At 41.1% G+C, this 17,492-nt stretch overlaps 1 protein-coding gene across 1 annotated transcript in view; it reads left to right on the top strand.

The window, feature by feature from the left end:
• The window catches only part of trabd2b (TraB domain containing 2B), a 58,927-nt gene extending 46,743 nt beyond the window's left edge, over positions 1-12,184 (top strand). The window contains exons 5-7 of the mRNA XM_053854567.1: positions 7,807-7,903; positions 10,769-11,047; positions 11,241-12,184. Coding sequence (XP_053710542.1) covers positions 7,807-7,903; positions 10,769-11,047; positions 11,241-11,466 — 602 coding nt within the window. The 3' untranslated portion in view covers positions 11,467-12,184. The remainder of the gene's footprint in view (positions 1-7,806; positions 7,904-10,768; positions 11,048-11,240) is intronic.
• The last annotated feature ends 5,308 nt before the right edge of the window (positions 12,185-17,492 follow it).

Below are 17,492 nucleotides of genomic sequence, written 5' to 3'. Positions count from 1 at the left end.
TTTGGCACTATCGCTTTTGTGAGAAATTGAATCTCTGGTTTGGGATTTTCCTAATTTGTTGAAGAGACGTCTGAGAGTCCTTGCTGAGTGCAACACCCAGAAACATGTATGTCTTTTAAGATCAGTTATAAGTGTTCGGGGAGTGGATTGACTTTCCATTCTATTTTGACCTTCTCCCATTTGTTTGCTTTATTTTTCCTGACCAACTGAGCTTTACAGTCTAAATTTCTGAGACAGTATAAATATTTAAACACAAGGAATCACCTTAAACACCTCTCTGAGCCGCGGAGCAATCCAGCCCGACTTGCACTCTAATTCCTCATCAACCACAACTTGCGGCCTCCATTAACGGCTGTCACTCTCCTTCTGGAGTCAGGAGACCCTGTGCCTAAACAGACACCCAAGGAGAAAATGAAGCCGTTTTGTTGAAGGAGAATTAGTGATGAAGGTTAATAAGTGCGAGGGAAACGCTTTGGCCACCACTTTCTTCACTTTCCACTCAACTTGTGTTGATTTAGGAGGTGGAATTTACCATCCTCCCTTTTTTAGATTTACACATACAAGTGAGAGAGGGGTTTTATTTTTCAACACACTGCTTCAACTATTTCTGAAGTGCGTGGGTTTTTCCAGCTCCACTTGCAGAACCCAGAGACTGCTGTGTGATTTATAGAAGGACCCCGGTTGTGTGGAACAGAAAGTGGAAATGCACAGCAAGACGTGCTAATGCTGCTCTTATTAAAATCTTTGCTACATTACTCATGTTGTTGAAGGAAGTTGGGCACAGTAAGATGCAATTTCACTTCAGAGGTGGAAGCAGGCAGAGGAAGTTTGGCACAATGATGATGGCAGATAATCCAGGGAAAAAAGAAGTTCTTATGTTAAATTGCAGTGGCGGAAATGAGATATTATTCCCCACAACAAATCCTTCAGGTACAACTTCTCAACTTTAAAGATTAGTCCTGGGAGCATTTGACTTAATGGGAAAAGTGTACCTGATGCTAGCTACCAATTTTTTAACGGTTTGATGTCACTGTGAGGTCATCGGCGTAGTCCTCTTACCAGATATTGGATTCCTTCATCCTCAGCTGGATTTCAAATATTCATAGTTTTACTCAACTGGTTCACATTTGTTTGTTAGACTTGGAGATGGCGTTCCTTGTGATACTATGTAGGATGCTCTGCATGATCCCTGGTCTTGGTACATTTTTTTGAGACTGCAGGAATGGAGAGACGTGCGATTTCATCTACTTTCTTCTTGCATTTTGTTAAGTGGTTGTCGGGAGAATGTGTTTTTCAGGTTTGAAGTGAGTTTCTGACAGAGGACTGGATTACTGAATGATATGGCAAATCTTGTGACTGAGTCACTCGATGCTTCCTGCCCGTATCTTTGGTCATGATCAAGAAGGTTCTAGGTACAAGTCCCAAAATGTCTTTTCATTTTGTTATTTCAGAATAGATATTGAATTGAGTGAAACCAGATGAGGTGTCTCAGGCGTCTGATCTATATGACTCTTGCACACCTGGTGAGGTATTACGGACATGTCCAGTCAGTGGAAGGACTGGGGCAGCCCCAATAGTGTTGCAGTCAAGACCACCTAACCCAAGATGGAGACGACACAGAGACCAGAGTATCCAGAGACAAAGGCCAGGACATTGTGGGCCCGAGACAGAGTTAAGACCCAGAGTGGGCGAGACCAAACTGAACACAGGACAAACTACTAGTTCAGTTCACAACATTTCAGTTCCTCTTATGCTTCTGTATTCAGAATCAGAATCAGAAAACCTTTATTAATCCCAAGGGAAATTATGTTTGTAAAATGTTCTGTACTCAACATATCACAATAAATTAAAAAGAAAGATTATAAAGTGCAAAAACAAAGCTATACTAAAGAGCTTAGAAACCATGTGAACAATGTGCAAAACGCAGTTCAAGAAGAATCCTTCATCGTGATTCTTTCACAGATGAATTGTACGTTTTTATTTCCACAGGGAGTAAGGACCTCCTGTGGCGCTCAGTCTTTGAGTCTTTGACTCTGTTGTCCTCAGGTCAGTTTTGACTTGGTCTCAGGTTGGGTGGTCATGATAAGACCCAATACATGATGGCACAGTTATGCCTCTTGTTAGTCCAGCCAACGTTACTACTGAGATACATATGTAGGGCTCTTTGATTCGACAATCGCCCCTGCAACCTGAGGAGAGCGTATCAATGTATGTAATGCACATTTCTCTCGTCAAACTGCATGGATAAATTCTTTTGCAGCTCGCATGTTTTTCATTAAAATGTGCTGAGAGGCACCGTGAATCACTCAGTGTGATTATAATGTAAAGAACTGCTGTGGTGAAAGATACTTTCCAAACATATTAGCTCCCTTTTAAGCTAACTCACATGAATCCATCATCATTTCAAGGGTTCCCCTTGAGATCGTTGTTTCACCTCAAATATCCCGGTCGCCCCAGAAAGTCTCTACCTCCCTTCGTCTAACCGTCACTCATGCGCCTGAGGACATACAGTGTTCCCTCGTCACACCTCTCCTCTTCTTAAATTCCCGTCAACTTGTTGTTTTTGTTGATGTGACAAAAACTCACTATCTACAATAATATGTATGTAATGTCACAATTCGCTCTCACACACTGATCCCAATTAAGTTTTGTTTTTAAATTGTTTCATCTTGGGTATGTTTTTGTATCCAGGTGGCACATGTGTGGTACAGTAGAAGGATGGAGTGTGGGCCCTATGACCCTCCATTCACCTCATGTGTAGCCTTTCCAGAATTTTATTTTAACGATTGTGCTCTTGTACCCAAAATAATATGATGCAGACCGCTACAAAGACTTATAGGATTTTTTTTAAAACCACATGTTCTTGTTGTGCACGCAACATAAGTAAGAGCAGATTTCTTTATTAGAACACACAAGGAACAATGACTCTGCGCAAATGTGACCTCATCTTTTTGGGGGCGGTGGGATTCTTCCTTTCCGGGGTCATGGAGGCAGAAGCTTCATACGTGTGCGCCAAACGTCCTTCTCCTAGGCAAGTTTCGTCAGCACTGACTGGGGGATCCAGAGACACTCCCAGGTCAGTTAAGAGATATAGTCTCTCCATCTGATCTGGGGCGACCCCTCCTCCTCATCTGACTCCTTTCAATGCGGAGAAGCAGCTCTACTCCGAGTCTCCCCCGAGTGACAGAACTCCTCACCCTTTGGCTAAGGGAGTCATTTCAGCTGCTTGTATCCAGATGTAATACCGACCCTACTACAGTCTCCAACTCCTTTAGCCCCTCACACAGCAACACACATAATATTTATATTGTATTTATAGGTGAATAAAGGTTTAAACACAAGATTAAACACTCAATATCGACTGATATATCTACCTCAGACTGTTACCTTTGGCGAAAAGGTCCTGGTAAAATGACTACAGGTGATACTAATCCTGGGCCAATATACCTGCATGCAGTGTTAAATAGATTTAATATGTCTCATGATGGGGTTGAGAATCATCGGACCACATTCCCTCCCCACGTCCTCAGGTGAAACTAATCCAATCCACATTTCTAGATTCACTTCACATTGTCATTACTTTACATTTGAATGCTCCCTATACTGTCAATTTTTTGGCTTGGATTGGCGTTATGTAAAAGTGAATTTCATCGAGGTAGTTTAGTTTTTAATTCTGTACTGTTATGAACACCAACGTATCCTCAAGTAACTTCTGCCATTTCCTGTTTTGTCTCTGTGGTCATTGAGACAGTGGTCATTATCTTATCTACTCAGAGCGTCGTGGTTTCTGTAAAAAGGAAGTCCTTGTCTTGTATATATTTTGATCCACACAAGAACCTTTCCAAAAGTTTGCATGTTTAGCGCAAGTTAAGGTTTTAGCTGTCTAACCACACCGCTTCTTTGGCACCAATTAAAGAGGCATTGTGGTTCTGCTTTCATATGACCATGGTAATTAAAAACCGTCTGCCTTGTGCAGCAAGTCATTTGTGACAATTCTAATATTTCTGCGAGACCACAGTATTCCCCCTGCCTTACACTGATCCACTGAGTGAATCTACATATAAAAAACATTAATGAGGGAAACAGAAGGAAGGATGAAAGCAGCAGAAACTCTCTGTGACTAATGCTGGTGGATGATATTTGGCTGGCTATTGATTGGGGAAGAAGAAAATACAGCTTCGTTTTTACTGCCTTGGTTTGGTCCCAAAAAAGAAAAGAATGAAAGCTGTTCCAAGCAAAGGTGCTTTCAGACGTCTGCATCATCCTATGGTATTCTGTTTGTCTCCTCTAGCTAGTTTTATCTTGCTTGAGACAGTTTTGTGCGATGATCCTGAGGCGTACTTGCCCTGCCCGACCTCAACCTTGTGAGTCGGTATTTCAGTGCACTCAACCTCTTGGATGCTTTTCTTAGTAAAGTCAAGCGGGCTAAACGTTTTGATGAATTAAAATATCTTACCCATGTTGTTTCTTAATTTATGTCGATTATTCTGTTGGGCTACTGAAATTACCCGTTATTTATTTATTTTCTGTATTTTATTATGGTTTATGCTAATTATTCGATAAAAAATGACATGTTAAAAAGATACTGTCACAAAAGACGGCAGCGTCTTCCACATGGCTGAGTTTGGACACGATGTGTTGACAATAAATGTTTGTGAAATTAAAGTTTTATTGTTTAAATATCTATTTGCCACTGTGCTTGAACCTGCTGACCTCTGCAGCAAAATTTGTCAAGAACCACTTGCTTCAGTTAAAATGACTTGAAATCTTTCTTTGGTTTTGCCTTGGCACAGAATAGATATATTTGTGAGTGCAAGTTGTGTAGCGTAAGTGTAGCAGTGTTCTGGGATTCTGTCGACGGTACCTGTCCTCTTTATTTCTAGCATTGCACAGGGACCAACCAGCTCATCTTCAGCTGAATGAATGTTGGGCATATTTTACTTCCTCTGCCATTTTTTTAAATGAGTTTGTGCTAATCTTTTTTCACTGCAGCTGCTGTTGCTGTCTTTTCTCTTAAATGGAGCAACACTGTGGGTAACCCCAAGGACAACCTTGTTCTGTTGTCAATTAGCACAAATAAAGTGAAACCTCATCTTGATTGTCGCCATGGGAAGCAAAGTAGAGTACGGTCCCCCAGGTGTAGTTTGCTCCTGTGAAATCCATTCAACACACAGTATTTTCCTTTTAATGTTGAGAGAAACCGCGTGCTGTGCTGTGCATCCATTTGTACTGAGCTGACCTCTTATGATTAGATCCTACGCTAATGGAGCTGTTTGTTGGACCTGCTCCATGCCGCACTACACTGTTTACTGTCTAAATACTCCCCAAGCACAACACATTAGCCCACACAGACACGCATAAACACACAGCCATTTGGAATGAAGGAGCTATTTTCTGTCTTCTCACGCTCCCTCATGCAGAGATCTACAAAAACACACATGTTGCAGATGAAATAAACACAAATATTTCATGCATGTTTGTTGAATTCTTTTGAAGTTGTCCTAATATCATGTCTGCCAGAGAGTAAGATGTTTAATGGGCTCTCTATTTGTTGTTTGATATGAAGAGGGAAGATGCAGAAGGAATGGCTCCCTGACAGCCATTTGTTTAATGTGTACTTCTGTTGTCGTCCTCTTGTTTCATGTGCTGGTTAGGTGTACTTCTTCGTCTTCTATCCTTCTGAATTCCCCACCTTCTTCAAGTACTTTCTACTGGAGGTGGGAGACAACCTGGATAGGTCCTGGGTACAGTGGCAGTTTTAGGACGGGCAGCGTTAGTGGAGGGTGTAAAAAAATAAAATAAAATAAAATAAAATCACACCACGGGGATGGGTGCCACGTTACACAGCTGCAACACACGGCTGTGACACTCTGACAGTACCGACATTAGGTCTGGAAAATTAACTACAACTGACTCTTTTGCATCACTTGTGTCGTTCCTCGATGGCTGTCATCACATCTTCCGGGACGCGACGATGAAGGTCAAAGCTGGGTCATTATTAGTATGGTTTGTTTTTCTGAGCTTAACTGAGCTTTTAATTAACAAAAAATTAAAAGGAAGCAGCTGTGAATTTTGAATTAATTTTTCATCCAAGACACTGCAGGTGCTGGATCCAGTGTTGCCCCGGCGGCAGAGGGCGGAGGCCCAGTATCCAGGCTGTTCACGTTGGTAACTGAACTGGAATGGAGAGAAATTCATACGTTTTATTGGGATCTTTTGGGATTGTTGATTCATTGTTAAAAACACAGTCCTTCAAACAGGATCACGGTTAAAAATTTGTTAATTTTAAAAATAAATCAGCCAGACACAAACCTTGTGAATCACCGGGTCACATGACTTGATGCTCAACTGAGCATTACAGCCTTCGTTGCTGCACTGCAGCTTTGAAATGGCACGACACTGAAGCTGTCCCTCAAAAAAGCCAAGTTTAATCTATTCAATTGGGTGGAAGGCCACTGCCCGGGAACATTATGCGCGTATCGACTCATAAACATTTTAGGGTACAGTACTAACTCTGTATGTCTGCAGGCTGTGAGAGGAAATCAGAGCATTAGGAGGAAACTCACCCAAGCTTTTGGATAACATGAAAGTCTGAGTTGCGATCTGTTTCGGGTTAAAATCGATTTTTTTAATGTCACGTGAAAGTGTACTTCATTTAGTGGGGACACAAGGCAGGTGTGGAGAAAAGGGACCCGTTACTTCACGACCTCAGATGAACCCAGCCGGACAGCTTGTGGAGGCAGAACATGACAGCACCATCAGTGACGTGTACAGTATTCGTAATGTTGCCAGACAACAAGACAAGTGTATATAATAGAAAAATATTCGACAAGCTGCTGTAGATGATTTGATTTTGAGCATCTTAAAATGTAAGTGGAAATACTGACCTCATGAAAAATGACTGTTTGTAATGTGAAACTAATCTGAAAGATAGATATCAGTAACTCTACAAGCTCAAACAAGATTATCAAACCTCACACCATAGGTGGAGAAAAATAACAACACATGGATTTGCACACATCCCCGGGACAGAAACTCACACTTTGTGTAATCCCATCTGATCTCGCCAACACTGCGCCGCTGATCCCGGCACTCCCTTTGAACTTTGCTGCCAAGAAAGAGCAACACTGTGTGCCTCCCTCCTCGACCGCAGGAAAGATCAGAAACTTGGGAATGATAAAGTGGTGGGGAGGGATGGGCCAGGTAGCAGAGAGAGAGTAGCCGCTCTTGACGAAAAGTACTGAGCGCTGACGTTGTCAACATGTTGCTAATAAGCAGCAGGCGAGAGCTCATGCCGGTCCGTGGATGAATTCTTGAGCGGAGACATTTTTCTATGAGCAGGCTTGTATGCCTGTGTGTGTGTGCGTGTGAGTGGGAATTCTTCAGTGAGAGTGTCTGTCTGAGCATGTGTACAGTGAAGTCGGGCAACACTGCAGCTTATTGCCATCGCGAGCGACGCTCGGGTTATGGGCTGAAGTGATCGTCACAGAGAGCTTCACTTGACTGAGTGAAAAGTGAAGAGAAGCAGAAGACTAGTTGATGTCAGAGGTCAAGTGTCTCTGCATTATGAGTTCAAGCTTCCTGCGGTGTTCTGTTTTAATGTGCTTGGAGAACGCTCTAGCGCATAGTAACAATGCTTTAAAAACAGCTGATATCTAAACTAAAATCTAGTATATATATATTTCCCAAGTCTGTTTTTATCTCTCATCTCTCGAATGCTGACTCACTTTGACCCTAAGCGAGTATGTAATGAGAACAGCCTATGATGACATGTCTCCTGACACACCTGTCATGATTTGTGCACAGGTCATTTCCTGGGGAACCGCAGCGTGCTGGACATCCTGAGACAGGACGGCTACGAGATAGAGCACTTGCCCGCTGGTCACCCAGAGTCAACTACTGAGTGAGTGATCTTAAATGAGAACTGTTTCATCCATCTAAAACAAAAAAAAATTCAAACGTTTTTCAGTCTAGCGTTTACCAACTGGTTGATAGGAACTTGGACACACCTTCTTTATTACTGCACTTTTTACAATGTCTGTTTTTCTATCCATCCAAAAAATGTAAAAAAAAAAAAAATAGGATGGGCTCATTCAAGCCTCATTTCTCTCTGCTTACTGATGTGGACCAGACGCTTACACAGCAATAACACATGTGCTGAAGTGCTTTGTTTGTTCTCAGTTTGTTCTGATGTGAACATTTCACAACTTCATGATGTCCACAGGTGTTTTCTCAGATGTTTCCCATTGTGTTCAGCATTTCAGCTGATGAGAATGAATGAAAGGGAATGTTGAATGATGAGGTAGAGGACAACAACGGTTCAGTCAGGCTGTTGAAAGTTTCGGGGTGTCTCACTCAGATACGGTGTTTTTTAGCTTAACATCATCAAATGATGAGAGAAATGAAGTGATTTAAAAAATCTAATGCATGTGCATAACTGCGTGCATTTCTATTAATTAATGGACCAAGTTAGTTTACATACCAAATAAACAAGCGTTTTATAATAGCTGTATTCCGGATAGCTTCATTCCTTCAGGTTTTCCTTCCAGGTTCCTTCCTCTCCTCCCTTTCATTCCCTTCTTCCTGCCAAATCTGAGCTGCCAGCTGACACTCAGCCTGCAGTCGGCAGCCGCTGATGCCGGGATCAAAACAAACACACACGTGTATATGCAGGGTGAAACAGCTCCTGCATCCAGCCAAGTGGGCGCGAGGAGAGATGTAGTACACAAAGCTGCTGACGTGAGTGCGTGCCTCCAGGTTTTTGGTTCCGGTCCAGAGGACCATTAAATGGAAATAAAAGCAACTTGAATCATGATGAAATGGAAAAACAAAGTACAACAAGGAGAATTTCTTTTATACCGTATCCTCTTGTTTTGGACTTCCTCTTGTGGTTCAGATTCAAGTTGCAAGTTACATTTCTCTTAATGGATGATGAATGTTGGACTTTGACACATGAATTAAAATGTATTTTTAGTCACTTGGTAAATGTTAATGAAAGTATCAAAGTGTAAACAAAAGCTGGTTTTACTTTGTGGCTGGCTTGGTGCTGTAAGCTCACGTCCAAGCTTCCAAACACAACAAATTGAAATACAAAGGAGTTTCCAGATGATTAAAATAAAGGTGGAAAACTTCAAATTACTGTGTGATGTTATGGTTGCTATGATGATCTTTTTTTCAAATGAATCCCAATGTTTGATTACACCCTTGATTGTTTTTTTAAACTGACATTTCATATTTAATGAGCCATATTTGGTTGTGCTTGAATAATATCAGATGTGTGAAAGTCATTATCTGTTGGTGGGACATTATTTTTCACTGTAATAGATTGAACTCCATCATGCATTTCTTGCAAACACAATATTAAATAATTCAATTTTTGAACCAAATAGGTAGAATTAGTCCTTTGTCATCTTAGCAATAGTAAGTTGTGGTAAGTTTCATTGTACTGTTGTACAGTACCAGCTGCACCCACATTGCATACCTTGTCTCTGGACCAGATCAGATTTTTCCAATGCAGACGTGCCCAAAATGTGGATCCTCTGGTGACTCATATCATAGGGAACGCTGTTTGAAAGCAGCAGTGGTTGATAGAACCCTTAAAAGAACCACAATGAAATGGACGGTTCCTCATGAAAATAATATTTAAAAAAATATTTGCAGGTTAAACAGGTGTTGCTTCTTCTTCTTCACTCACAAAATCAATATGTTAGCATTGGATGGAGTTTTAGATGTATAGTATGTAATAGGAACTGTTATTAACTGTTGTTAACTGTTATTATCTAAGCTATTGTGTCCCTGGTTTTATTCTGTTATGTTTTAATTCATTGAACAAGTGGAGAGAAATCTTTTTTTTTATTTATTTTTTTATTGAAGCCTTGTGACTTACGCTTCCTTGTGTGAAAATACAACATGGTTACCAGCTTGAAAACTGCCGGTATAGCGCAGGGGTCACCAACATAGTGCCCGACCAAGGGAGTAGCACACGGACCATAAAAAAAAAATAATAATAATGACTGATGATGATAATAATAATAATACTGACATCTTATTATTTTTGATTTTATGATGCCTTATTCGTTACACCATTGGTATTTATTGTGATAACTCAGTAATGAGACAAACATTTGACAGGAATATCATTTATCATCCATTATGTACTGTGTACTGAACTGATGGTAGCCCTTCGGTGTAAAACAGTGCCCTTGGAGTTGCCCGCGGTTGCGAAAAGGTTGGTGACACCTGCGCTGCAGAACTTTCTTAGTTCTTTGGAGACCCATAAGATGGAGCTACTGTCAGAAAATATTTTTGGCAGCAGTAATATAAACCTGAGCACACACAAGATGAGGAGGAATGCTTGTTTGTTGTCGTGAAGTGATGACTGATTCCTACGTCGTGAGCCTTGTTTGTTTCAAAGCTGGAAGCGGCTGGATAGAGACGAGTGTTGGGCACGTTCAAGTAAAGAAATGAACAAGTAACAGGCGAAGATTTTCAAGGACGTTTCAGTAAGTGTGGGTGGTCGGTTTAAGCAGATGTCAGATTTGATGCGATGGTGTTGCCCACTCAGCAGTTCTGCCACTCAATATAGCATTTAAAGAGCCAGACAACCTTCACGCTGCTCATGTCCTCTACTGAAATTTGGTGCTGGGTTTGGAAACTAATACATTGGCCAGAAACCACAAACAATAACAAAAAAAAATCCCCCAAAAAGTACAGTTTACAGTGGAGTGTTTCTTACATAAAAAAAACTGAACCACATCTTCTCTTCTAGAAACACTCCTGGCATGCATCCAGCTCAGCGGCCCAACGTGGACGCAACAGAAATGATCACTGGATCTCCCACCAGCTGGCCCACCACCACAGCAGAGTCTGAGCTGGAAGAACCAGAAGACCTTCCCGGACTCGGAGACGAGGAGCTGCCCCATATGCTGTTGCCCGACAGCCTCAGCCAGCTGGAGGAGTTTGGTCGACATAAACGGCCTCGCAAAGCTCACAGAGGCCACGGAAGGACCCGCCTCTTCAGTGACCTGTGGGTCCGAATCGAGGACGGGTGAGGCATCTCATCTTCATGGTGCAGCCATGTTCTGTGATGGTGTCAGCAGCAAAATAGACTACAAATTACCCCATGAGATTATATACTTAAAATAGGTTGTTTCGACTGCTTTGATCTGTCTGTCTGTTTGTGTTCAAAGTAATTTGAAAAGTTACAGACGGATTTGACGTGATATTCTTCTCACCTCCAGCACCATCGAGCCTCCAAACGTGAGGATAATAAACGGCTACGTCACGGTGCAGCCCCCTCTGACTCACCAGGAGCAGCACAGACGGACAGAAGTCCACGCCACAGAGCCCTTATCCACTCCAGCCTCCTTCAGTACTACCAGTTCCAACTCAGCCGTTCCAGTCTCCTGCCACACTCTGGTGCTTATTTCTGCCTGGCTGCTGTCACACCTGCTGTTAACGTCCTGACCAGAGCAGTGGCGTCATGGCTGAGGCGGCCGCTCCAGCTATGCAGTGACAGCAGGACCGTCTGCACGTGCAACAATCAGAGTTCAGCCCAGGTTTGAAATCCTGTGGCCGAGGAAGCACATTCATCAAGAGTAGTACTTGCCTCCCGCTCGAATTCCAAGACTCCTAGTCACATCATCAGCAGTGTGAAAAGCTCTCAGACTGGAGCCGCGGGATGAGCCGGTCTGGAAACCTCATCAGTGTATTAAACTGCCTTTATGTGGTTCTACGTGATAAAAATGTAGTAACATGATTAATAAAGAGAGTAGAGGATACTAATAATAGAAGCAACAGCTGCAATGGCGGCACGTTCACTTGCCCTGATCCTGTAAATTGTGCATTTTGTTCATAAGGTATTGTATATTTATTATTGCCAAAAAGAAAGAGTATATTTTCTTGGTTTATAAGATGAATGAGAATGAAACATTGATTAAATAAACTAATTCAGAATGAATGTTTTTTTTTTTTTTTTGTCAGTCGTCAATGATTGTGCTTGTAATAAATATAACTGATGTTCAATGGGTTGTAATTGAGAAATATTCCGTCTTGCATTTCCTACTACTTCATCCCCTCAAACTTCAGTTCAACCGTGCGCTCTCGCACCGAACCAAACGCGGACCATCTGGTATTCACAGACCGCCGCCTGCTGGTAGTAAATAGACTTATAAATAAACGTATCTGCCTGAACTCATGTCGTCCGTTCTCACAACTGTTTCTACAGAACACAACACGCACGTCTCCAAATATCACTAAATATCGTAATGTAAAGTAGCATATATATATTTTTTGGTCTTTTATAGTCGAGACATTTCCACTTCCTTGTTCACAGTCAAAGCTTGGAAACTCTGCTTTGCAGTTACTATTATTATTGTTATTATTGCTAAAAACTTCAGATTTTTTTGTATTAAAGCTCAGTAAATAAACAGTGTGAAAGTTACAATTGTTGTTGTAACTGTATAATAATAATAAAAATAAATAATAATAATAATAATAATGCCAGTCTAAAATCAATAATAACAGAATTGGTGATCTCTGACTGACTGTTAATTTATTGTAACACGTCTGAATATAAGACTTGGTTTGCAGTGGTACAAGCAACAACCTAATGCATGAAAGGAAAGGAATAAAGGAACACGTATTTTATTTCTATGTCCCATTTCTCCTTATACGATTAAAACGCACTCGGCATGAAATCGCAGCTAAACATGAATATACAATACTTGTTTCTAACACCAGGGGGTGCTAACGTCACACAAGAAATATCAACACGAAGCCGTCGCCACTGGAGAAGAGGACGCTCACACAGGTAAGCGGTTGTATTACTGTTTTCAGTGTTAAACTATTTTGAGCAATTCGTATATTAATGACCATTTAGTCGGCACAATTCAAATAACTATACAGTGTGAGATTTAGATCCACAAGTCCGTGAAATGTCGAATTATTTTTCCTGATTTTGTGATGCTCAAACTGCTACGTTAACTTATGTATGATCTACTTCACATATTCGGAAATTCCCCAGCAGGAAAAAAACAGGCGACAAATTATCTTTATTGCAAAAAGCAAATGTAGCCGACGGTGTTCTCAGTTCAATTCCAAACCTTGTATTTTATGACATTTACAACACATATTTCCCTCGCGCTGAAACCATAGCTGGAGCCGATTAAAATGACTCTCTGGTCTTGATTTCGTCCAAATTCGCTGTAATTTCAATTTAAAACAATTACCCTGGAGTTTTATTAATAATGCAAACGTACTGTACATGCATACACTCACGAGCTTTAGTAGAGCATTAAATACAATCTTCATAATTTACTACGTGATGTCCTAATATTATTGTTTCAGAAAATTGAGTCATAAAAAAATAAATATAAATATAATCTAAAATTTAGTTTTAACAATCTTCAGTTCAAACCTTTTCTCCAACCATTTTTATGAGTTTACATCTGTGAAATTTGAATGAAACGCGTTAATAAATCAGTCCTCACGTAACTTACACGTCACCTGCCTGTTTCGGTTGCTGCATTTCAAAGTGGATTAAAGGATTCAAGCGCAGCAAAAATGCCCTGATGCAGTATCAGTGTTTGCAAAAAGATTTCCTGATATCAGTCTCTTCATCCGAGATCTGCCCAAGTGTATATTAATATCACGGGAGAAAGTCTAGCTTGAATGGCGGGATGCGCCGGAGGAGAAGTATTTTAGAGCAAACAGGCTTCCTGCCCCTTAAGCCAAGACAGGACAATATTTGCCTTCGCTAGAATACCATTTTCCCGGGGCTTTGGGATGTTGTTCGAGGGAGCGGAGGCCCTGACAGGTCGCTCTGAGGAGCTGACCCTCACTCTGCTGGGGGACACGCGACCCGCTGCATATAAATAAAAGATTACAGTGGAAAATCAATTTCTGTGTCAACTCATTAAAAATGCCCCTCACCTTAAATGATTCCCCATTTCCTTCCATTCAACCTGTTAACGCGTATCCGTCCGCGCGGCCCCTTCCCCTCCCCTGCGTCCCCTCCATCCTTCCTCTGCCCTGTTGCTCTCCCCCGGTGGTAATTACTTGCACAAGTCGTTTTTTGCCCTTTGATTTGCACCGTTTCACAAATGAAGGTTAAGTTTGTTTAACCGTGTGGGATTTGCCAGTCATGTTAAAGCATATAATGTGGCAGGCCCCTGCTTTCTCCGCACACCTTGCTCCACCAGGGCCAACACAGACCCCCGCCCGCCCCTCTTTTATCCTTCACTGTTGGTTAGAGAGGGGCAGGGGGGCTTCAAGGTTAAGGCTTTAACTGGATTTACGCTTGTTGATTTTGGTAAAACACATTGGTTAAAGGACAAAGAAATGAATCGGCGTGATGGATATTGTGTGAAGACGCAGAGCTCTATGATATAATGCACTTAATATTAAAGGAAAACACTGTTGTGGAGCCGTTTTTGTCTTCAGTCTTTGACCAATACCTAACAGAGTCACTGGAGCCAAGGTGAGCATTGATTTCGGCAGCAGCCTTGTGTTGAGTGCCATTCAAACACTGCGGCGCTTTTATTGTTGACATGCATCTCGCGCACCGGGAACAACAATAACAGCGCGGAACAACACGACTCCTTATTCACCTCTGTCTATGTTGCAATCTTTTAAGAACAAATCGCAGCGGTTGTTTACAATAATTCACCAGGTTTGTATCTGAAGATATGAAGCTAGAAACTGCTCCACATTGAACATTATATGTTTGAAAAACAGAGACAGCATGGGAGTTAAAGTACTGCTGCACGGCTGAAGACCACAGAAGATCCTGCTGTGTTAACTACAGACCAGGCCTGGGAGTCTGTTGTCTGTCTTTATTTGGTCATCAATTTAACTTCACTTGTGGCTTCAGTTAATCTCTCACTAATAACCATCTGTTGTCTCATAAATCCAATGAAAACATTTCTTTGTATTTCTCTGTCTTTCTTGTTTTGTTTCTAATTGTCCCAGTTCTGCTTTTAAATGCCACTTAGTGTCTACGCTTTTTCATCAGTGTCTCCAACTTTACCCTTTTAGTGACAAGTTATTTAAAGAGGTCTTGTCTAATATTTCAAATTAGTCAGAAAGACAAATATATAACCATTTCTATTAAATGACATTAAGATACAAGTAGGAAAATTCATGTAACTGGTGTAGCTACTGGTGCTAGTAAGAGATGGATGGCAGATGATAGTTAGAATAATCTTTGCATTGCCAAGTGAATGCATGAAGGTTAAAACGTTGACTTTATATGAAGGTTTGCATATAAATAAGGAGCCAGGCCTGTAGCAATCTTCTTTATCAACCGCAAAACAATACTGCATGAACAACAACTATCTATTTTGGCACCGCCACCTCATTACAGATTGCATGTTGTGTTTTACAAAATTACACTCGGTATTTATTTATTTATTTATTTATTTTAACGTGGTTGTCCTGAACACAGCACACTGAGACCCGTCAAAACAGTCCTTGACCCAGATGGTAAAATAAAAAAAGATGAATTTTCTGTTCCTTATTATTTTCCTTATTGTTCCCTTTTCTCAATATATGCTAGAAATTTCAATGAAATATGTCAATATTTTTCAAAGATTATTTACTAAGGGATATTATTGCTGCAATATAAAATAGAACCTTGGCAAAGGTAATGAAAGGGAATCCTTCTTCTGGGAATTCATCTTGGGGCCACAAGACTTTAGAGCAATGCTATAATGCCTTTTATCAAAAACATTTTGTTGAATGTATCTGTTCATCTTGTTTCTTGTTTACCTTTAAATGTGTCATTATTCATATTTGAATGAATGTTTATATCAATCTCTTCTAATATGTTGCAAAAGTTTTCTATCAACTGTATAACTATTATATCACATGTTCTTAGTTGTTGCTTTGCATACAATTCCAACAACCTACTTGCATGACACAGAGACTGAAAAGGAGCAGAGTGAAGATAAGTTCTTGTAGTACATATAGTATGTTTGAAAAAAACACACTGTCACTACCAGAGATGTAAAACACAGTCTTTCTCATGTAAACAGCAGGCGGGCGATTACTGAATACGTAAATATTTAAGGACTCATCGTGTCTTGGACTCTCCGTCCAACTCACCAGTGCAATAAAGGGTTAGCTAAAGACCAAAAGATCTCAAGGCAGTTAGCTCCTCTCTGGAGATAAAACCTGCCGAAAGTGTGTGTTTGCACTTCCTGGGCTAATTCTGTCTCATCCGTGTTTGTGCTGGTTGAGACATTATTTTCTCCCATTGTCTGAAATCCCTAGAAATGTGTGACCTGCTGCAGAATTGAACCCTCCAGCCTTGAGGGAAGGTCTTCACAGGGGTCAGGTGCAAAGCTCAAAATCACATTTGTGTATGGAGACGCAAAAGGCCATTATTGTGGTCTAAGCAGTATTTTTCAATGTATTTTATTTCCTAATCTTAAACCTTTATGACCTGTACAAAGCCAAGCAGTTCTTCCAGATTGATGAACGCAGTGTGAAATGGCCATTTGTTTATGTAGGTGTGCAGTATGCATCTTTGCGTGCGCGTGTTTTTGCACCATGATACACGGCTTTATTATTTGGCACAAGGGGCACTTCACATGCGGAATGGCTTCTCTTTGATATCGACAGCAGCTTGAGGGAGAGAGTGCACTCAAAAACAGGCACAGGCGAATTTATTCTAGGGGAAAAACAGACAGTCGTGTACTTCCCAGGCCGCACATATGAGAGAGGCAACCGCTTTGATGCCGCGTGGTCGACACTCCACGAGCTAATGAAATATGGTAATTACAGCCACATGAAAGCTCTTCCACAAGCAACTGGGGAAAAGGTGTAAAACAACAAATATGACTTTATCCAAAGATACACTCTGTGTTTAATTCCCCTCTTCATAAACATACATTTCATGTTCTTCGCCTGCAACAAAGAGTCGTGGGCCACCGGTTGACCCAGGAAGGAGAGCCGGGTTAAAGGCCTACTGCTTAAGACCCCCCCTCCCGCCCCCCTTTGTTTTGGTCGCATAGAAAACCTTGTGTGCAGTGGATTCTAAAAAGAGTTTTGTGTCCGAACCTCTTTCAATGGAGCAGCAGATTTCTATTCTGGGTTTGAAATTCACCCAATCTGAACTCCTCAGCACCGGCACTTGGCTCAATCTGCACTTGAGCGATCCCACCGGTGGAAAAGCCGCTAATTTGATTGTCGGACGGAGGGTGAAATAGGTGAAGCACAGTATTATGTTCCGAAGTTTTCACGATGGAAATGTGAGCCTGGAACCTGCCACAGTAAATACACGTTCATTAGCGAAAAGGAACGACTTTATGTGGAAATTCAAAGTGGGAAATCATTTTCCTGAGGTTGCTTTTTCATGACACGATTGAAGATTCATTTGTTTGCTATTTTGTGGTCGACACTGTTTCATATTTAATTCTTAGAACTTATTTTCATTATTTTCCAATAAACAGTTCAATGGTTTTTATTTCTTTATTTCAAGTTTCAGCGAG

The sequence above is a fragment of the Synchiropus splendidus genome, chromosome 1, assembly GCF_027744825.2.
Source record: "Synchiropus splendidus isolate RoL2022-P1 chromosome 1, RoL_Sspl_1.0, whole genome shotgun sequence".
NCBI classification, from domain to species: Eukaryota; Metazoa; Chordata; class Actinopteri; order Syngnathiformes; family Callionymidae; genus Synchiropus; species Synchiropus splendidus.
The sequence above is the reverse complement of the archived record's forward strand: the minus strand, read 5'-3'. Positions and strand labels throughout refer to the sequence as shown.